General features: G+C 52.0%; 2 protein-coding genes across 2 annotated transcripts; one reads left to right on the top strand and one right to left on the bottom strand.

Moving 5' to 3' along the window:
• The first annotated feature begins 1,905 nt into the window (after positions 1-1,905).
• LOC132458143 (nociceptin receptor-like) lies at positions 1,906-7,990 on the top strand. Its single transcript, XM_060052681.1, has 3 exons — positions 1,906-1,962; positions 2,623-2,708; positions 7,250-7,990. Exons 2-3 carry the CDS (start codon positions 2,702-2,704, stop codon positions 7,819-7,821), a joined length of 579 nt encoding a protein of 192 aa, XP_059908664.1. The 5' UTR covers positions 1,906-1,962; positions 2,623-2,701; the 3' UTR covers positions 7,822-7,990.
• Positions 7,991-16,082: 8,092 nt separating this feature from the next.
• On the bottom strand, positions 16,083-21,386 carry LOC132458135 (Ig-like V-type domain-containing protein FAM187A). The gene is made up of 5 exons (XM_060052670.1): positions 20,309-21,386; positions 19,541-19,821; positions 17,713-18,078; positions 16,887-17,125; positions 16,083-16,411 (listed from the first exon to the last, which is right to left on the bottom strand). The coding sequence occupies exons 1-5, from the start codon at positions 20,621-20,623 to the stop codon at positions 16,200-16,202; spliced, it is 1,413 nt and encodes a 470-aa protein (XP_059908653.1). The 5' UTR covers positions 20,624-21,386; the 3' UTR covers positions 16,083-16,199.
• Positions 21,387-21,781: the final 395 nt, after the last annotated feature.

Genomic DNA, 21,781 nt, shown 5'->3' with positions numbered 1-21,781 from the left:
GTTTTGAGCCAAAGAAAAAAAAAAAATATTATTATTTTTTGTAAATAAAATATTTGCGTTAATCGCGCGATAATTTTTTAACGCCGTTAAAATTGGTTTGCGTTAACGCCGTTAATAACGCGTTTAACTGACAGCTCTAAAATATAGTACTACTATAATACTTGAGTAGTAAAGGTAATACATTAAATAATAATAATAAATAATACATTTACTTTAAAACGCCTTTCAGGACACACAAGGTCACACAAAGATCAAATATTTGAAAAATTATCAAAAATAAATAGTCCATTTAGCCATATCATAGTCCATAGGCTAGTCTGAAGAGATAGGTTTTTACCTTACTATGGGCTGAGGTTCTCGGCGGGGAATCGTTCCTCTGACCCAGAGGTTACTCAGCGTGATGGAGTGTGTTGGGAACCGCGCTGGACTGAGTCTGTGTCAGGCATTTCCTGCAGCAGCAGATCAGCAGGAAGTGGAGCAGACTGGAGGGACAGTGTCCCCGGATGATTTAATAACCAGCCTGGTTAGAGCTCAACCATCATACATCTTCTGAAGTGGTCCTACTGGGGCTGGGATGACCTCCACACAGCTTCAGAGCTCACTGTGAAGCCCCTGGGACACAGTCTACAGGGGGTCAGGTCTGAAGAGGTCTGGTCTAAAGAGGCCAGGTCCACAGAGGGCCAGGACGCTAGTCTTGAAATTGAAACATCCTTCTCTCTGTCTCTGTCTCTGTCTCTGTCTCTGTCTCTCTCTCTCTCTCTCTCTCTCTCTCTCTCCTCTCTCTCTCTCTCTCTCTCTCTCTGTCTCTGTCTCTGTCTCTGTCCTCTCTCTCTCTCTCTCTCTCTCTGTCTCTCTCTCTCTCTCTCTCTCTCTCTTTTTCTGTCTCTCCTCTCTCTCTCTCTCTCTCTCTCTCTCTCTCTCTCTCTTTTCTCTCTCTCTCTCTCTCTCATCTCTCTCCCTCTCTCCCTCTCTCTCTCTCTCTCTCTCTCTCTCTCTCTCTCTCTCTCTCTCTCTCTCTCTCTTTTTCTTCTCTCTCTCTCACTCTCTCTCTCCTCTCTCTCTCTCTCTCTCTCTCTCTCTCTCTCTCTCTCTCTCTCTCTCTCTCTCTCTCTCTCTCTCTCTCTCTCTCTCTCTCTCTCTCTCCAGGTACACTAAGATGAAGACTGCACTAACATCTACATCTTCAACCTTGCCCTGGCAGATGCTCTGGTTCTGGCCACACTGCCCTTCCAGGTAACAGACCATAATAACCCTGCTGTGATGTACATCAGTATGGAGTAGTATGCATTTATACTCTGCAGTATTGCGAAGGACAGTACATTGTATATAAGTACTAGAATAGCCAAACCTGCCGTTGATTGTTATTGATCATAATTAGGTTTATTCATCCTCAAGTTTAAACATCGTATATTTATGCATCATTAAGTTTAAATATCGTTACGTTAATGCATTATCGAGTTTAATATCGTTACGTTAATGCATCAATAAGTTTATATATCGTTACGTCAATGCATCATTAAGTTTGTGTATTGAAGATGATAAACGTATTGATAGATCAACATAATGAGACGTAACCTAATATAGTTAAGATAATTGGATTTAAACATCGATGTACAGTCTGAGTGAGCAATCCAGCCTGGAATCATGTAGAAATGAGCATAGCTTCACAATGATACCTCAACTGTTATAAACCAACGTGTATCCTTTAGCATAGCTCAATAATGCTAGCTCAGCCTTTTACAAACCAACATGTAAACATCGGGATCATCTATCCCCCAGGGCACCGATGTGTTCCTGGGCTTCTGGCCGTTCGGGAACGCCCTGTGTAAGGCGGTGGTGTCCATCGACTACTACAACATGTTCACCAGCACCTTCACCCTGACGGTGATGAGCATGGACCGCTACGTGGCGGTCTGCCACCCCGTCAAGGCCCTGGACATGAGGACCCCCCACAAGGCCAAGGTCACGACCCCTCCATGACCCCTCCATGACCCCTACCTGCTCCTTCATGACCTGTCCCTGTACTGTCTAACCCCTACCTGCTCCTTAATGACCTGTCCCTGTACTGTCTAACCCCTACCTGCTCCTTAATGACCTGTCCCTGTACTGTCTAACCCCTACCTGCTCCTTAATGACCTGTCTCTGTACTGTCTAACCCCTACCTGCTCCTTAATGACCTGTCTCTGTACTGTCTAACCCCTACCTGCTCCTTAATGACCTCTCTGTACTGTCTAACCCCTACCTGCTCCTTAATGACCTGTCTCTGTACTGTCTAACCCCTACCTGCTCCTTAATGACCTGTCCCTGTACTGTCTAACCCCTACCTGCTCCTTAATGACCTGTCTCTGTACTGTCTAACCCCTACCTGCCTCTTAATGACCTGTCCCTGTACTGTCTAACCCCTACCTGCCTCTTAATGACCTGTCCCTGTACTGTCTAACCCCTACCTGCCTCTAATAACCTAAGGATTACATTGTCTCACGATCTAAACATATCGCTGGAGACAAGGATAACAAAAATCCAGCATCCTGTTTTGTATTATGGGATGGCGCTGGCCGTAGGGTCCCTCCCTCTCTGATCAGTGTGTTTCCTATGGGGTGGTGTTGCCATGGCAACCTGCAGGTGGTGAATATCTGCGTGTGGGTGTTGGCCTCCGCCATCGGGGTCCCGGCCATGGTGATGGGGGGACGTTGAGGAGGATATGAGCAGTAAGACACACACACACACACACACGCACGCGCACACGCTCACACACACATACACACACATGCACGCGCACACGCACACACGCACACACACACACACACACACACACACACACACACACACACACACACACACACACACACACACACACGCACACGCACACACATGTTTCAATTACGTTCAACTTCACTTGCATGACTACTCTCATACAGAATCAATATCTCTCTCCCTCTCACCCACTCTCTCCTTTGCTTATTGATCAGTGAGAGAGAGAGAGAGGGAGAGAGAGAGGGAGAGAGAGAGAGAGAGGGAGAGAGAGAGAGAGAGAGAGAGAAGAGAGAGAGAGAGAGAGAGAGAGAGAGAGAGAGAGAGAGAGAGAGAGAGAGAGAGAGAGAGAGATTCTTTGCAGCTCAACGCAAATGTTCGATTATTTTAGTGATTATTAGAGTGCACAGAGGATAGACAACTGATTAGCCTTCTATCAAATCTATTTTAGCTCTCCATTAGCTGTGGTGGTTAGCATGTGATGTTATCTATGATGGTTGACCCGTGCCGCAGTAGCATTAGATCTCACGGCAACTACGTTAGCCCGAGGGCTGCTTCTTACACAACACACACACACACACACACACACACACACACACACACACACACACACACACACACACACACACACACACACACACACACACACACACACACACACACACACTCCCTCCTTGATGTCAGTCAACAGTTGTGTAATGCATTGCATTAGCAGCTGAGTGGTTGTTTGGCGGTTAACTATCGATCCCAAACGCTAGCCTCGAGTCAGCTGTGGCCTCCATCATCAACTTTATTAGTCTCCCTGTGTGTTGCAGAGGGCATGAGTGGTGCTTTGCTCCTCTTCCCCACCTCTGCCTCTCCTCTCAGGCTCTCCTCCTCTTCTCACCTCTCCTCTCCCTCCTCCTCCTCCCCCCATCATCCCCTCTCTCTTATCACCTCCTCTCTCCCCTCCTCATTCTCCCCCATCTCCCCTCGGTCTCCCCCCTCTTCCCCCTCTCCCCTCTCTCCTTCCTCTCCCCCCCCTCTCCCCCCCCTCTCCCCTCCTCTCCCCCCTCTCCCCTCCTCTCTCTCCTCTCCCCCCTCTCCCCTCTTCCGTCTCCCCACTCTACCCTCCTCTCCTCTTCTCTCCCTCCTCTCCCCTCCTCTCCCCCCTCTCCCCTCCTCTCCTCTTCTCTTCCCTCCTCTCCCCTCCTCGGTCTCCCACCTCTCCCCTCCTCTCCTCTCTGATCAGTAATTGGGGTCAAAGATCTTTCCTCCGGGAGCAGGCAGAGGCCAGCGAGGAAACAGATTACTCAGATTACTTACTATGGTGCTGGTGGTGTTGATTTGGGTGGTGGTGGGGGTGCTTGTGATGGTGATGGTGATATTGGTTGTGCTGGTGATGCAAGTGGTGGTGGTGGCGGAGTTGGAGCTTGTGGTGGTGAAGGAGTAGGTGGTGAGATGTGATGGTTGTGGTGGTGGTGGTGGTGGTGGTGGGATTGTGATGGTGGAGGATTAGGTGATGATGTGGGGATGGTGATGGTGGTGATGTCGGTGCTTTTTAAAGATTAATGATTTAGATCGCATAGAGATGAACTTGTTTCGAAGCCACTCAGCTGAGCGGTACACCCTTACTGCTTTCCCTTCGGACATCTTGTCCTTACCACTCTATCCCTCACACAGACACACACGCGCACACACACACACACACACACACACACACACACACACACACACACACACACACACACACACACACACACACACACACACACACACACACACACATCGCCCGATGGATGTCGGACTCATGGAGAAAGAGTTCCTTCCTTGTTCCCTAGATAGTGCACTACACAGTGTCCCCTCTAAAGGGATTAGGGAGTGAGGAAACGAGTGAACGAATTGGAACAAGCCTCATGTGACGTCAGTAGGACTGTCTGTCTGTAGCATACGGCGTCCCTGAGGGGACACACAGAGCGGAGGACTAACGCGCCTCGTGTCAGACCACTTCACCGTCAGACCATCTGCCGCCCGCTCAGAACGACCCGGTCGCTCAGCTGAAGAGACCCGGCACTCGGGCCAAACCTTCACCCCCTTCTGACGCTCCTCTCCTCCTCCTCCCTCCTCCTCCTCCTCCTCCTCCTCCTCCTCCTCCTCCTCCTCCACTCTGATAGACAGACAGACAGACAGAGACAGACAGAGAGAGAGAGGGAGAGAGAGAAACAGACAGAGATGGAGAGAGAGAGAGAAAGAGAGAAAGAGAGAGATGGAGTGAGAGCCAGAGTGAGAGAGAGAGAGAGAGAGAGAGAGAATGAGAGAGCGAGAGAGCTTACTGTCCCTAGGTGTGTGTGTGTGTGTGTGTGTGTGTGTGTGTGTGTGTGTGTGTGTGTGTGTGTGTGTGTGTGTGTGTGTGTGTGTGTGTGTGTGTGTGTGTGTGTGTGTGTGAGTATGTTTGTGTGACAGAGACGTGTGTGTGTGTGTGTGTGTGTGTGTGTGTGTGTGTGTGTGTGTGAGTGTGTGTGAGTGTGTGTCTGTGTGTGTGTATGTGTGTATGTATGTGTGTGTTTGTGTCTGTGTGCAAGCGTGTGCATGTGCGTGTGTGTGCCCTTGGGGATGTTGTTTATGTCTACAATAAACCGTGAGAGCCCAGAGTTTCCAGAACGGCTCAGCCCTGTTTGAACCAGCATCACACCGCCCACTGAAAGGATCAGAACGGGGACCTCGTACGTCCGTGGGAGACGTTCTCTGAGTGCCGCTCAACGTTTGAACCAGACGCCTGAGTGTTACCATGAGTGTAACCTTCGCACATCTCTGAGAACACACTTCAGTTAGGGCTCAGCTGCCTCTGTTCCACATAACCCCCAGAACGAGTTGCCTGTCTCTTCAGACCACTCATTACATTTTACATTTAGGGCGTTTAGCAGACGCTGTTATATGACTTACAATATGGACATATGTCAGAAGAAAACTCCCCCCTGTACACCCACTACCCTATGCTGTCCTCCTATTGGATGAGAGGTCGGAGTATGTCAGTGGGAAGGGCTGTGATGTCATGGTGGGCGTGCCCCCCCCCCCCCCCTCATCCCAGAGCTCTGAATGACGGACCTCATGACATGGGTCCTTTATTAGGATCCAAATTGTCCTTATATTGTTTTGGTGCTTCAATCTGTAGCCCCCCCCCCCCCACACCCCTCTGCGTGGGCCGTTACCATGACATCGTTCCCACATCCTGTACCCCACATGAACCCCCTCATTCATGCAATCATCCTCCTCCGTAGTCATCAGGCTCTGTTCTGTCACCAGGCCTTCATCCATCCATTAAGACACCGTTTAATGGTCCACAGTTATTATTAATGTATTCATCTTCTCGGTCACTATGTCGTTCATTCAAGGGTTCTATCTCGGTCTTCTCTTTCTATTGTCAACAGCAATTCATTTATTCATCACTCCCGTCAGCTGGAATCACCAACTTAATTCATTATTTCATCATGCTTTCAACTATAATCAAATCATCCCTCCGGGCGATCTCTCTCACTCCCATTTATGTCTCTACATGTGTGTATGCACGTGTGCGGTTGGGCACTTATGTGTGTGTGAGTGTGTGCATCTCTTTGTGTGGTTGTGTGTATGTGTGCGTGTGTGTGTGTGTGTGTGTGTGTGTGTGTGTGTGTGTGTGCGCGTGTGTGTGTGTGTTCGTGTGTATCTCGATGATGTTTCCCGCCTCCTCAATTATTTTGCATACAGTAATTATCCTGGTATATATAGACTATTTATAGATTGAATTGTCCCCCCTGCCTGCAACCTCTCTTTGTGGCAATGGGGGTCCACCTTGTACTCTCTTTGTTGTGATGGAGGTCCACCTCTTGTATCAAACCCTTTCTATAGGCGACTCGCTCCTCCAAGATTGTGTATTTTATTGTTTTTTGTACGACGTGGTGTTATGTGTTGCAAATAAAACATCAGCACTTGCTCTTTCAGAGCAGACATTGAAGTGATGGAGAGCAACATGAGACAACAGGATTTAGGGAACAGGGAGCACTGAGCACAGAGCCGAGAGCCAAGCGCAGAGAGCGAAGAGCAGAGAGCAGAGAGTGGAGAGCAGAGAGCAGAGAGCAGAGTGAGGAGAGCAGAGAGCGAAGAGCAGAGAGCAGAGAGCAGAGAGCAGAGAGCAGAGCGCAGAGAGCAGAGAGTGGAGAGCAGAGAGCAGAGAGCAGAGTGAGGAGAGCAGAGAGCGAAGAGCAGAGAGCAGAGAGCAGTGAGCGAAGAGCAGCGAGCAGAGGTGTTGGAGAACGTCATGAGGCACCATGTGTTAGAGAGCAGAGAGCAGACGCTGTGAATGACTTGGACCCAGACCTCGACATGCAGCAAATAACGTGGAAACAAAGTGTCCGAGACGCACACCGATCAAGTATCAGCGTATTTAGACCCCACAGATGAGTGATAAGACGAGGGGGGGGTGTGTGTTCTGCCTCGTGTTCACAACATGCCATTAACCAAACCACGTGTGTCTCCTCGCCAGGCGTGGAGTGCATCGTGGTGCTGCCCGACCCCCGCGGCTACTGGGACCCCGTCTTCGGCACCTGCGTCTTCCTCTTCTCCTTCCTCATCCCGGTGGCCATCATCAGCATCTGCTACAGCCTGATGGTGAAGCGCCTCCGCAGCGTGCGCATCCTCTCGGGCTCCAAGGAGAAGGACCGCAACCTGCGGCGCATCACGCGCATGGTGCTGGCGGTGGTGGTCGCCTTCGTGGTCTGCTGGACGCCCGTGCAGATCATGGCGCTGGCGCAGTCGCTGGGCTTCAACCTGGGCAGCCTGTTCACGCTGGTGCTCATGCACTTCTGCATCGCGCTGGGCTACGTCAACAGCAGCCTGAACCCCGTCCTCTACGCCTTCCTGGACGAGAACTTCAAGCGCTGCTTCCGGGAGTTCTGCCACCCGTCGCCGTTCCGCCTGGACACGCAGCAGTCGGGCCGCATGCGCAGCATCGCCCGCGAGGTGGCCGCCGCCTACAGCTGCAAGGGGGGCGGCGGCGGCGGCGGTGGCGGCGGCGGCGGGGGGGGGCCGGGCGGGGGGAACCCCCACCCGGCGTGACTAGGCGTGGAGCTGCCGCTGGTGGGGGTGGACCACCCCCACACCCAGAGGGGGGACAAGCAGGGGAACTCCAACACGGACGTGACCCAGATCACGGCCCTCTAGCGGTGTGGGCCCCCCGGCCCCAGGACCCGCAGGCTGGCCTGGGGCGGGGGGGAGGCGGAGGAGGAGCTGGAGGGCGGGGCGGGAGGGGGAGACGGGGACGGGCTGGAGGGGAAGAGGATCTAGGAGGACCCCGGGGGGGGGGGGGAGGGGGGCAGGGGGAAGGACCCAGATGGGAGGTGTTGGAGCTCCACAGAGAGGATGTCGTCCGACGTCCGGACTGGTGACAATAGCCTGGCCCAGCCCACGGTGTGGGGGTCCTGGGAGGAGGAACGGTTGGGATGGGGGGGGGGGTGTCACACGGGGAAGAACGACACGTCAGAACCCTTGCATCTTGGCTGGGGATTGGACCACACCTCACAGCCCCCGAGGTCTTGAGCACCCCTCCTGCAGACTGTGAACCTCTTCAGCGTCCTTAAGGAGGGAGAGGACCCGTTTTCCGTTTGTCTCCTGGCTGGGTCCCATGAGGCCGCCCACTGCAGACTGAACCAGCGTTAGACGAGGTCACTGGCCTGGTACTGGGCGAACACTGCCAAAAGCTGGTGGGACATATGACAGGAACTGGTTTGAGTCACCGGTCTTCAAACACTGAATATTATTAACTCCAACTCCAGGAAGAAACAGCAGAATAGGAGGAGAGAGTGGAGGAGAGAAAGGAGGAAGAGAAGAAGAGAGACTGGAGAAAGAAGATAAATAAATGGATAATTTAGAAGGGAGAAGGAGAAGCAGAAGGAGGGAAACAAGAACTAGACGAGAGGAGGAGGAGAGAGAGGCAGAGAGAGGCTGAGGGGTGCATTGCTGTGACAGTAATAGATGGTTTGGCTGCAGCAAAAGTTGAGGGTAAATTTTGGATTCTCGACTCATCCACAGAACCCCTCCGCGGCCCCCATTCATCACGGCCCACGCAGCCTTTATCTGCTGCCCTCCAAACCGAATGAATTACCGCCCAGCGCCCGGCGGCCAGTTTCAGCGGGAAAAACCTTCAGCATCACACGCCAGTGGAGCCCACCGGCTTAATGGGAGCGTCTGGGCACAGCGGACCGCAGCGGCAGCTCGCAGGAAGAGCGCTTCGATGGACGGCCGAGAGACTTTTTGAGGACAACCTCCACATGGACGCTGCTCTGCTATGGTTCAGGGGCTGACCGGCTAATCCAGACACAGAACCATTCATTTCACAAACTTGTTGTCCGCATTAAACCCTCAGAGCCAGAAGGATGAAAGTAGGATCCAGAGGAGGACGAGGGAAGGACTGCTTTGAGAGCCACCTTAGGGGGATACGTGTGTGTGTGTGTGTGTGTGTGTGTGTGTGTGTGTGTGTGTGTGTCTGTGTGTGTGTGTGTTTGTGGGTGTGTGTGACTATAAACAAACCGTGGGGAGTCAGTCCTGCTAAGCAGCAGGCTGAGCGCTGCATGGCGCAGATAGTGAGGATTGTGAGGTTAGCAGAGGTGGGCAACACAGAGAGATGGAGATCAGGGCTAAAGGGGACTCAGCTCCCCCCCTCCCCCCCCCCCCCTCACCTAGAGGTGATGGGGAGTGGGGGTTCTGGACGTTATTGGGGGACCGAGTTTTCAGTTTAGACCCCGACTTCACAGGGTCGAGAGGGAGGGGTCCCCGGGGTTAAGACCCCCTCCTTGGGACCAAGGGGCTCTCTGGTCCTGGTCCTGGTCTTGATCCAGAGGAGGTGACCCGACCCCCACCCCGTCGGTCCCCTGGGCCCCCAGGCCCCGGGTCCCGGAACATGGGGCCGTTGTTTTAGGATGGCGTTTCGTGGCTGAATCCTGTCCTCTGTTTCCTGCCGGCGGCGGCAGAGTGGATTTCTGGCCGGCAGGGATGATTTTCAATGCATAACAGACAAAGCTTTAATCGTTTTTGCAGGAAATTGGTATTGAACAATTACCCGGGCGAGCCTGTGCAAACAGCACTTAAGAGGATAATGGAGAAAAAACGAATTGAGGCGTCTTTGTTTGTTTTCAGGTTTCCGTCTTTTTCATGGCTTTTAAAAGCTCCCACTCTGTTACGGAACACGGCTTTGTTCACAGATGAACGTCGAGGCCCCGCGTCCTGAACGCCCGGTCCTGAAAGGATTCGTCGAACGACAAGAAGAGTCAAGAATGATGAAGAATCCGGGGGTTAGAACTCAGAGGTTTCTCTTGGGTTGTCACCGCGCTTTGCTCAAAGGCACCACGGCGACCTGGACAGGGCTGATGGGATCAGCGAAGTAGCCTAGCTTCTGGGTGGGGTACTTTGACCCCTGTAACTGTATGTACGTTATGTGTACTTTATACGTACTTTAAGTTGGGATTCTTTTGTGTTTGGTGTTTTTTTCCATTTGATTCTTGATTTTATTCTTAGCCTCACGGTCTTTGATTTGATTTGAACAATTTAAAAGTGAATAACTCTGGATCAAGTCTTTACACCTCCCACTGTTGATTTGAAACCCTATATTCATATGAACTGTACTAGTTTGATACTTCTTATTTGACTTTTGGTTGCAGTCCATACTAGTGCTGCTTTGGATTGGTGATCAGATGTCCGTGGCGTCCCATTGGTTCTCAGATGTCGTGTGTGTGTGTTTGTCTGTGAGAGGAACTATCTGGTTGAACTCCATGCCTTAAAGCCTCTCTCTGCAGTCTGACCGTGGCCCGGTGCTTAGCTTTTTATACCCGACCAGGCTGACCTTATAAGGCCTCTGACTAAATACTCGTAGCTCATTGGTAGAAAACCACTCTGCCAAACTTGGGCAGACAGCAACCAATGAAACATCCATGAAATCAATTTTGTAAAATACTTTAGAGAGACTTGAATGTGCTAAAGAGTTTTACCACAAAAATATTTATATATTGCAGGCTTCTAAAAGGTGTATCTATGTGTCAAAAATGAGAGGATTAGATGTCAAGGTGTGGTATACGCTGTGGAAATATACCGTATTCTAATCATGATTTTATATTAATCTTTGTTTTTTGATGCAAAGCCTTTGCTTACAAATTGTATCTGTTTCTCATTACAATTCCGAGTTATCAATGGAGAAAACACTGAAGATTAGTCTACGGTAGTCGTGATAGACCCTGAAAGTGAGACTGACTACTGTATTCATGGTAGAGGGTGTAGACTAACTGCTGTAGTCCTGGTAGACCCTGAAGTTGAGACTTAATACGGTAGTCCGGGTTCAGCACCCCACCAGGTCTGTGCTAAACCACAAACACAAAACCTGCCAGACACACCCAAGTTTGGGTCAGGTAAAATATGATTTGAGACGCATTTGCACACGGCGAGGACCGTATTACCATGACAACGTTGGTATCTGCTGAACGCTAGCTAAACCTTTGCTAGCGGAGTCTGTGAAGACGTGCGTCTTAAAAGAGGAAATCTTTCACAACACGTGAGGCTCTCTGTATCGCTGCTTGCTCTGTTTAACATGTAAAAGAAAATGAAGTCCAGGCTGAACTTGTTATTTTGTATTACGGTTTCGTGTTTTTGTAGCACAATCTATATAGAGAACATGTGGTCTGGACAAAGGGTCAAGTCTCCATCATATGGACGTGCCAAGTGAGCTGAAATACGACTGTATGCCCGATCATGCTGTACATACCTTCTCTTTAAATATTACAGTTCTGTGTCAGTATAAAAACGTATCGAGTTCTCCTGGTTTGACCGTTGGTGTATAAAGTTCATTTCTCTCCGCCGTGTGTGTTTTCCCGCCCTCAGCTTTGCCCCACCGAGCGGCCATCTTGGGAGCGCTAGTGCGTTAGCTCCAAGAGCCGCTAGGTGAGGGGAGCTACCGGCAGGGAGATGTTTACATTCTACAGACCACTTGAATGTCAGAACATATCGAAAAGCCAAATCTAGCAAAAAAAAAATTAAACGGATGTTGTCAATGTATTTGTTATCCCTCTTCTTCTGATGAACATCTGAAAGTTGTGGTGTTCCACCGAGCCGAACGCAAAACAGCTGGGACCGACTAGGGGTGTTCCTCCTGTGTCGCTTGTTTTGTAGGGACAGGTTTGAATGGTGCTTCTCCCGTCTGTGGGGCGTGAGGCACCTCGTCCACGCCTACTTCCTGTCCTTAATGTGGAGGTCTTGATGTAGTAAATGCTGCTTCAGGTGGTCGCTCCACCCATTCTAATGTGATGTTCTCTAGTTCTGTGATATAAAGAGCAGAAGGTGAATTAGTCGATTACTAGACTGCTTTCGCTGAACCATCCTTTCTCTTATAACCGACGTTTGATTTTATTCATATGGGCTGATGTATCTACCGCTATATCTATTGGCACGGGCTGCGTTCCAAATGAAACTCCAGGCCTGGTTGGCTCCTCTAGGCCCCTCCCCCCAGATGGATCCACACTATAACGTTGAGCGCTAGGTTCTAGTGAGCGCTAGGCCATGAGCGTGAACCCCTCTACCGGGGACTGCAGAACTGTGGACTCCATATCCCAGCATCCACCTGGGTGGCTCAGACCACACCCCCCGCAGAGAGTTGACGTATCAGAGGCGTAGATGATGCAGGAGGAGGGGAAGTAGATGAGGGAAAGCTTTGGAGCGCAGCCCGGTGTCAGGACAGAGGTCAGGTGACATACCACCTGACTCGGCTGAGCGGTCCCGAACCACCTCTTGTCATTTTTTAGCATCTTGATGAAGCTTGAATCTTGAATTGTATATTTTCTCTGCATATGAAATTAATACACAAATAAAGAAATCTAATTCTGACTAAAATATATCACAAGGTTGCACTAGTCATTTGTGGGCATATATTCTATAACCAGGTAAAGGTTTCGTTGTGGACATTGCTGAGAGTTTTACAAAAAGGTGACATTTATTTTAACTCGATTTTGAGTGATCGAATCAAACAAAGAAAAAGCAAAACAAATCAATTACAGTTCAGTTTAATTCCCCTCAGTTCAATTCTGTTTAGTTCAGTTCCGTTTTCTTCAGTTCACCTGTTTCTTAATATCAGCCAATGCAGACTTCACCCTCTTGACTCCAGCAGGAATCGTTTACTATTCCCTCTTCTACTCTGCTGTTGTGCAGTCGGTCAAAGCAATTTCCCGTCCTCTTAAAGTGGCGATACGGAGAGCAAGTGCAGTCGTGAATCACCAAAGGCCTCCCCCACCATTAGAGCCGACCCCCGACCCCATAACACCTGGTTCGATAACCTCTGGTCAGCAATATCCCTGCCAACACTTACCTACTCTTCATGATACGAACCAAGTCAATACGCTAAAAACATAAACAAGCATTGATTGAAGAGCAGCTTTCAACAATGCAGTGTTCTATTTCATGGAGGCTACGCCGTCTAGGCTTCGCCTTATGGGCTTGTCCCGTGCGCGTGCGAGCACGCACTGAAAAATTTAAACTATGCACCAATCAACGTGGGCACCGCCCACATTCCCTGTTGAGCTGAATCTCGTGGGCGGGACCTACGCCGAAAGATGTAAGACACGTCTCTATTGGCCAGTCTCGATTGGAGTGACAGCTTGGCAACATCCACAGTTAGTAACGAGAGAGGGAGTTCTATTTCATGTAGGCTACGCCGTCAAGGCTTCGCCTTATGGGCTTGTCCCGTGCGCGCGCTTGCGGTATCAGACCTCGCCTGATACCCAGGCGAGGGTATCAGGCCTGGAGCCTCGCCTGGAGCCTTCCCTGGCAGCGCTTCTCTGTCCGGGCGCCGGATGGCGTCCTAACGAGGAACCGCTGCCCCCCCCGACCGCCTCCAGAAGCAGATTGCCGGCCTGACGGACAGGGTGTTCGTCTGTGCCTCGCAGTCTGCGGCGGCGGTCAACGACATCGCCCTGCGCTCCTCTGCCCTGGTCTCCTCGTCGGCTGGCAGGGAGGCTTATGGCCCCGGAGGAGACCGCGAGATGGCTGACGGTTTCCCGCTTCTCCAGCGCCATCCTTCAGCTGTGCCAGCCGGTAGCCGTTCGAGCTGGCGGCGCTCTCACGGACGGCGCCGTGGCCGGTACCGTTCAGACCGGATGCGCTTCACAGGCCCACGGGACGGTGCACCACCCGCCCGATGTATCGGGACGGTTGTTGGTCTGGCTCCTGAGAGGTTGATCCTGCAGGGCAATGGTTTGCCTGAAGCGGTTATCAACACTATCCAGGCTGCTCGTGCGCCTTCTACTTCTTCCCTCTATGCGGCGAAGTGGTGCGCTCTCTCTGATTGGTGTGACAGGAACCACGCTGTCCCATCCCATCGCGAGGTGGGAAGCGTGCTTGCGTTTCTACAGCGCTTATTGGAGAAGGGTTTGCCTTTTTCCACCATCAAGGTCTATGCGGCAGCTGTTTCGGCTGGCCATGCGGGCTGTGATGGTGAACCGATATTCAGCCATCCACTGGTCAAGAGGTTCTTGTGTGGTGCTAGACGGGTTAGGCCTGTTTCGCGCGTGCTTACACCAAGCTGGGATCTCCCCGCCGTGTTTGCGCGGGTTGTCCAGGGACCCTTTCGAGCCTCTGTCTCAGGCCCCTTTGGATGCCCTGTCCTTTAAAACGGCGCTCTTATTGGCTCTGGTTTAGGCGTAGCCTAGACGGCTACGCCTACAATCATAGAACTAGAGTTATAATATCATAACTATCATTCTGCACACACACACACGCACACACGCACACGCACACGCACGCACGCACGCACGCACGCACGCACGCACGCACGCACGCACGCACGCACGCACGCACGCACGCACGCACGCACGCACGCACGCACGCACGCACGCACGCACGCACGCACGCACGCACGCACACACACACACACACACACACACACACACACACACACACACACACACACACACACACACACACACACACACACACAATAACACAGCTCCCCCATGAAGTGGGCTCTGTGGGGAATAGCTTCGTTTAACGCGGTGATGAGTTCATTTATTGGATTTGAAGAGGTCCTTTTCAGGTCAGAGTCTGGGCTCTGGTATCAGGCCTATGGCAGAGGCCCAGGTTTTAGATACCGGATCATATGAAATAAAAGGGTTGTATGAGGTCCACCCCACTCCCCCAGGAGGCCTACTGGCTCCCCCAGACCCAGACCCAGACCAGGACTCGCCTGCTACTGAGCCCACATCCCAGGAGGGGTGGTGGGACACTGCAGTCCTTAGTGGGGACCAGATGGGGGTCATGCCCTCCTGGGTACATGCATCCCGGTCTTTGATGGGGAGTCCTCAGCATCACGCTGAAGAAGACTCTCTTTACCCGTACTCCGTCTCCGGTATCACCAGCGGGATCAGGGTCAGCAGGTACCCTACCCTGGCTGGGCTGGGACATTGGGGATCGAACCCAGAAGCTCTCAGCTGGGAGTCAAACACACAGAGACACCAAACCTCCTCACCAGAGAGAGAGAGACGAGGGCATGATAGCGAGAGAGAGAGAGAAAGAGAGAGAGAGAGAGAGAGAGAGAGAGAGAGAGAGAGAGAGAGAGAGAGAGAGAGAGAGAGAGAGAGAGAGAGAGAGAGAGAGAGAGAGAGAGAGACGAGGGCATGATAGCGAGAGAGAGAGAGAGAGAGAGAGAGAGAGAGGAGCAACAGAGGGAGGAGAGACAGAAGAGAGAGAAAAAAAAGATGGATGGATAATCTCAGACCCCAGCTGGTTCTCATGTGGAGAGCCTCTCAGATGCCCTCATCCGGTGAAGAGCCCTCTCTGTATAACTCTCTCTCTAGCCATCTACCTCTCTCTACCACTCTCTCTCTCTAGCCATCTACCTCTCTCTATCACTCTCTCTCTCTAGCCATTTACCTCTCTCTCTCTAGCCATTTACCTCTCTCTATCCCTCTCTCTCGTCATCATCTGGTGGAGACCTCTCAGTTTTCTTTCTTTCTACTCATTCTCTCCCAGACTGTCTCTACTGTCACTATCTCTCTCACCCAATCAGCCTCTCATCCCTGTATAAACTCATCACACACATACACACTTCTCTAGACCCCATCACACACACACACCTCTCTAGACCCCATCACTCACTCACACACACACACACACACACACACACACACACACACACACACACACACACACACACACACACACACACACACACACACACACACACACACACACACACACACACACACACACAAAACATTAATGAGCCATTCTCTTACATAAGCAGCTTTTCTTTGTATTCTGTCCTTTGCTTTGGAGAGTGTGCGTCTTCATGTGAGTGTGTGTGTGTGTGTGTGTGTGTGTGTGTGTGTGTGTGTGTGTGTGTGTGTGTGTGTGTGTGTGTGTGTGTGTGTGTGTGTGTGTGTGTGTGTGTGTGTGTGTGTGTGTATCTAGGGTCCAGTGTTCCTGAACGTCCTGATACCCGCTCTCGCCAGCAGCAGCATAATGAAGACGGTCGTCATGGCAGCGTATGACATCAGCACCGCCCTGAGAGCTGATTGGACGCTGGGGTCCGACATCATGTGGACCCGCCCAAAGTGGGCGTAGACCAGCAGTCGTATCTGGGCTGCCTTGCGCCCCTGCAGCCAGCAGTAGTAGACCCCTTAGAGACGGCAAAGCCAGAATACAGTCAGACTCAAACTACCCACCTGGAGAAGTGCGTTAGAACAGACAAAATGGCCGCTTTTCGATCAAAACGAAGCACCCCCCCCCCCCCTAAACCCAGGGGCGTGACCATGTGCAGCCTCTCAGACCCTCTGTGTGACTGGACCCTTCCTTCTTCCTTCACTCTCAGACCAAATATGGAGCTGAGCAGAGCTGTGTCGTAGATAGATGAACTATATCAGTCCTGAGTTATCACAACACAACCGGGCAGCCGAACGAGGTCAGACGTCTGCTCTCTGTCCTCATCACTTCTACTTTTGACCTTCAGTAGAACACAAATCTCCTGTCGACATACTACCCTGAGCTCAGTGCGCCCAGAGTAGCACTTTACTGGTACAGTCTACTGATGTCCCTGAGGAAACACTGCGTCCAACCAATCAGAAACGGACCCTGATTGGCAGCTGATTGGTTACCTGAGTCCTCCAGGTGGGCGGGTCTGAAGACCAGGTGACCTGCCACGTCCAGGTGCATCCTGGGAGATGTGGAGGTCAGGTTGGACGCTTTGAGGTGTTTAGAGCGATAGATGGGCTCCGACCCCTGGTCCCAGGCCACCGCGTGCTGGGGTCGTGACCCCGGGCAGCCCAGGGTCACGACCTGATTGGCTGGACGGTTCAGGTAGAACACTGGCACCCCTGCTGACCGGGAGGAGGAACTACACCAGGAGAAGATAATATTACTGGAAGCCAGTCACTGTAAGTCAGCCTGTAAGTCAGTCAGTCAGTCAGCCAGTCACCCTCAGTCAGCTTGTCAGTCACTGTCAGTCAGTCAGCCAGTAACGCCTCATGCCCACTGCACCGTCAGTCAAAGGACGTGGGAAGGCGGGGCTGACGGATGGGGGAGTAGTCTTTGCAGAGGCATCCGTCAGCCAATCAAATCGCTTCCTGCTAACAACAACGAAGCCGGGTCCTTCCCGCTTCTTCCTGCTTGTTGCGTTGTCATTGCAAGATGACCCGCTTTCCCGCTTTCCAGTATCGTCAGAGCCCGAGTCGTGTCACAGTGCTTAAATTTGCATACGCGATCTGATTGGATGACGGATCCGTCGCTGCCGAAAAAGTTGAACATTTTTCAACTTCTTGACGGAGCCGAAGGCTCCAACGGAACGAACGGATCCACAATGCATTGCGCGTCCGTCCCCATTCAAAGTCAATGGGGATCAGTCAACGGACGGAGGTAGTGGGCACGAGGCGTAAGTCAGTCACATCCAGTCAGTCAGTCTGTCAGTCAGTCATTCCATCTCACCTGAAGCCCAGGAGGCCCATCACGGATGGGTCGCTGGAGGTGGGCGGGGCTTGAGTCGGGCAGGTCACGTGACACAGTCGGACCTCCAGCCGAGCCACCGGCCTCTTGCCGCTCTCCGATAGGCCGAAAGCTCGAGGTACCGCCCCCGAGCCGCAGGACGCCAGGCTCTGATTGGCCGCGCGGTAGCGGACGTGCAGGTAGGGGGAGCGCAGGAAGCAGAGCCCCGCCCTCACCTGCTCCCCAGGGGGCCCGCAGCGGTCGCAGCGGCCCCAGGGCCCGTACCTGGTGAACACCTGGAACTGAGGGCGAGCTGCACCCGGGCGCACTGGAGGGCCACTCTCTCTCCTCCCCGGGGCGGCGCTGGGACTACAAACCAGGGCAGACAGGGCCTCAGCTGGACGACAATACCCAGCCCTGACAGAGACCCGGCCGGCGCGACAACGCAGGAAAACGCACACTCGCGTCCAGTGGACTAGTTCAGTACCCCCAGCCCGTCCCCCCCGCACCCCTGGCTATTCCCCCCCTTGCGCGCTATTGGCTAGTTTCCCCGTCACTCTGCATAGTACGTCATCAGGATCGTTGGTCTGATTGGTTGAAGGACTGTCCAACTGCGGACCGTCCTTTGAACCACGCCCGTTGATCACGCCTCTGGTACTGAGGAAGATGACAGCAGCCCCCCCCAGACCAAGGTGCAATCTACGATGGAGGTTGGTCTGGCAACAGCCAGGCTACAGGCTCCAGTACTGATCTGGAGTCTGTGGTTAATTCGACCTTTTCTGACATAACAGATGACCGGCCAATCACATTCAGCTCACAGCGCTTATTTTTAATAGCAGAGCTAAGCTGAGAGCTTAAGTTTATTGTTGCACACATAATTAATTTCTAATTGCCCTTTTCCGCCTAGCCTCGGTGGTCCAGTCCTAATGACCTCCTTACTGCCTGCTCAGCAGAGCTCACCAGCGGTGTGGGGAGACGGCTGCTTTACCGCCTGCATACTGATTACTGACCGCACCACAGGTGCAGCCTCCCCCAGCACCAGAGTCCAATCAGACTGACTCGGGCCAAGTGAGGCTGCGTCAGCCATCCGCCACACAAACTCCACACACACATAGCCGCGCCCATGGAAACGTTACACCAACGATAGTGACAACACTAACGATAGTCATGTTACACAATATAGTGACATTATACTAACTATACTGACATTATACTAACTATAGTGACATTATACTAACTATACTGACATTATACTAACTATAGTCATGTTACACTATGTAGTGACACTATACTAACTATAGTGACCACACTAACTATAGTCATGTTACACTATGTAGTGACATTATACTAACTATATTGACATTATACTAACTATAGTGACATTATACTAACTATACTATAGTCATGTTACACCATATAGTGACATTATACCAACTATAGTGACATTATACTAACTATAGTGACATTATACTAACTATAGTGACATTATACTAACTATACTGACATTATACTAATTATAGTCATGTTACACTATCTATAGTGACATTAGACTGACTATAGTGACATTATACTAACTATAGTCGTGTCACACTAACTATAGTCAAATTATACTAACTTTAATCGCATTATACTAACTATTGCGAAATTACACTAACTATTGTAATGTTAACCTAACTATAGCAACATTACAGTCACTATATTAACATTACACTAACTATAGCCACTTTACACTAGCTTATAGAATGAGTGACCGGACATCGATTCGATGCCAGCGTTGGTAAAGAGGGGATGTTTGCCACGTCCAATAGGAGGGCTGGAGCTCGCTGGTTACCTTGGCGACAGGGTGAGCGCGCCCGCCTCCTGGATGTCCAGGTCGTAACCATAGAAGAAGTCCTGGTGGGCGGAGCCACAGAGGTAGAGGCCGGAGTCGCGCGGCTCCGCCCGGTGGAGCAGCAGGCTGAAGAGGCGGATGGAGGAGCGCAGCTGGAGGTCCGCCCCGCGGGGGGGCACGTCGTCGGGGTCCAGGAGACGGTTGCCATGGAGATCCGTCAGGGCCCTGGTGGCCTGGGGACCGGCCTGGTGGTCCCTGTAGAACCACACCACCTCCCGCACCTGGACACACCCGGGACCTTAGTGCAGGGCAGGTGGAGGGAGGGTGTATGTAGGGTGGTGTCGGCTAGAGGTGGGTGTAGTACAGGTGTAGGGGTGGGTGTATGTGGTGTTAGCCAGAGGTGGGTGTATGGACAGTGTATGTAGAGTGGTGTAAGCTAGAGGCGGGTGTGGTGCAGGTGTTAGCTAGAGGTGGGTGTAGTGAAGGTGTTAGCTAGAGGTGGGTGTAGTGAAGGTGTTAGCTAGAGGTGGGTGTAGTGCGGGTGTTAGCTAGAGGTGGGTGTAGTGAAGGTGTTAGCTAGAGGTGGGTGTAGTGCGGGTGTGAGCTAGAGGTGGGTGTAGTGCGGGTGTTAGCTAGAGGCGGGTGTAGTGCGGGTGTTAGCTAGAGGCGGGTGTAGTGCGGGTGTTAGCTAGAGGCGGGTGTAGTGCGGGTGTGTGTGGGGTGGTGTTGAGCCAGCGTCAGCGGGTGTAGTGCGGGCGTTTCTCCCACCTGATGGGGTTTGCAGCGGCAGGCCAGCTCCACGGTGGAGCCGGACAGGAAGGCGGCGTTGCTGAAGGAGAGGAAGGCGGGGCACGCCCTCCTGGAGAACACGTCCTCCCGGTCCGCCGGGGCCTCGTAGCCCCCGGCCCCGCCCCCGCTCAGCAGGAGCAGGAGGAGGCGCAGGAGAGGGCAGCAGGGGGGGCCTGGGGGCGCCATGGAGTCAGTAGGAAGGGGGCGGGGGAAACCAGAGCTGTGGCGGGGTGACTGCAGCGCTGAACAGGACTGGGGGGACCAGCAGGTTGTTCTGGAACCCTGTGATGTCATCAGCACTCTGGTTGTTAAGGGGACCCTGTGATGTCATCATGACTCTGGTTGTTAAGGGGACCCTGTGATGTCATCAGGACTCTGGTTGTTAAGGGGACCCTGTGATGTCATCAGGACTCTGGTTGTTAAGGGGACCCTGTGATGTCATCAGGACTCTGGTTGCTATGGAACCCCGAGATGTCCTCAGGACTCTGTTATGGAATCCGGTGATGTCATAATGAGTTCGTTGCGGGCCGCTGTGACGACGGACCCTGATAACGCCGTCAGGAGGGTGCTGCGATGTCACATCCAACCCGCTCTACCTCCTGAGCCCCATGCCACCACCATGGTTCCAGGTTCACTCCCTGCTGTCCGTGTTCCCCCTGTAGGCGTCCTTGCCCCGGACTGGGCAATCAATACCGACCACCTCTACAAGAAAGGCCAAAGCAGACTGTATTTTTTAAGGAGGCTGCGATCTTTTAATATCTGTAGTAAACTTCTGTCAATGATCAGTCGGTGGTCGCCAGCATCCTTTTTTACGCTGTGGTGTGTTGGGGAGGCAGCACAACCAACAGGGACTCCTCCAGGCTTGACAAGCTCGTCAGGCGGGCCGGCTCTGTGGTCGGCTTCAAGCTTCTGGCCATCCTGGATGACACCAGCCACCCTCTGCACACTGTCCTGCAGAGACAGGCTGCTCCTCCCCAGATGCCACACCAACAGACCAATAAACTCCTTTGACCATCGTGCCATCACACTCCACAACTCCGCACTTGGAGGGAGGAGGGGGGGGGGGGGGGCAGCAGGAGGAGTACAGTGGATCAAGGGAAATAGAAATAGGACAGACTGATGATCGAGCTTGCATAATTTATTTATTTATTGCTACATACTCCATTTATTAAACAAGAACACAAATAAGATATAATAATTGCTGCTAACATCAGCTGCTGATGCTTCTTTTTAAAATGTATTTATTTATACCATGTCTTGATGCATTTTAGCTTGTGTTTTTCTAGCTTGTTTATGTGTCTTGTCTGTACTACCGCTGCTGGAATTTTGAATTTCCCTGAAGGAGCATTCCCAAGGGATCAATAAAGTGTCTATCTTAAGGGAGAAGCCCTACTGCTCATTCATTAATGGCCGGTAAATGAACTCATCGTTGGCCACTTGAAGGCAAACCGA

This window comes from Gadus macrocephalus, chromosome 1, assembly GCF_031168955.1.
Source record: "Gadus macrocephalus chromosome 1, ASM3116895v1".
In the NCBI taxonomy this organism is placed as follows: Eukaryota; Metazoa; Chordata; class Actinopteri; order Gadiformes; family Gadidae; genus Gadus; species Gadus macrocephalus.
This window is presented reverse-complemented; position numbering and strand designations above follow the sequence as displayed.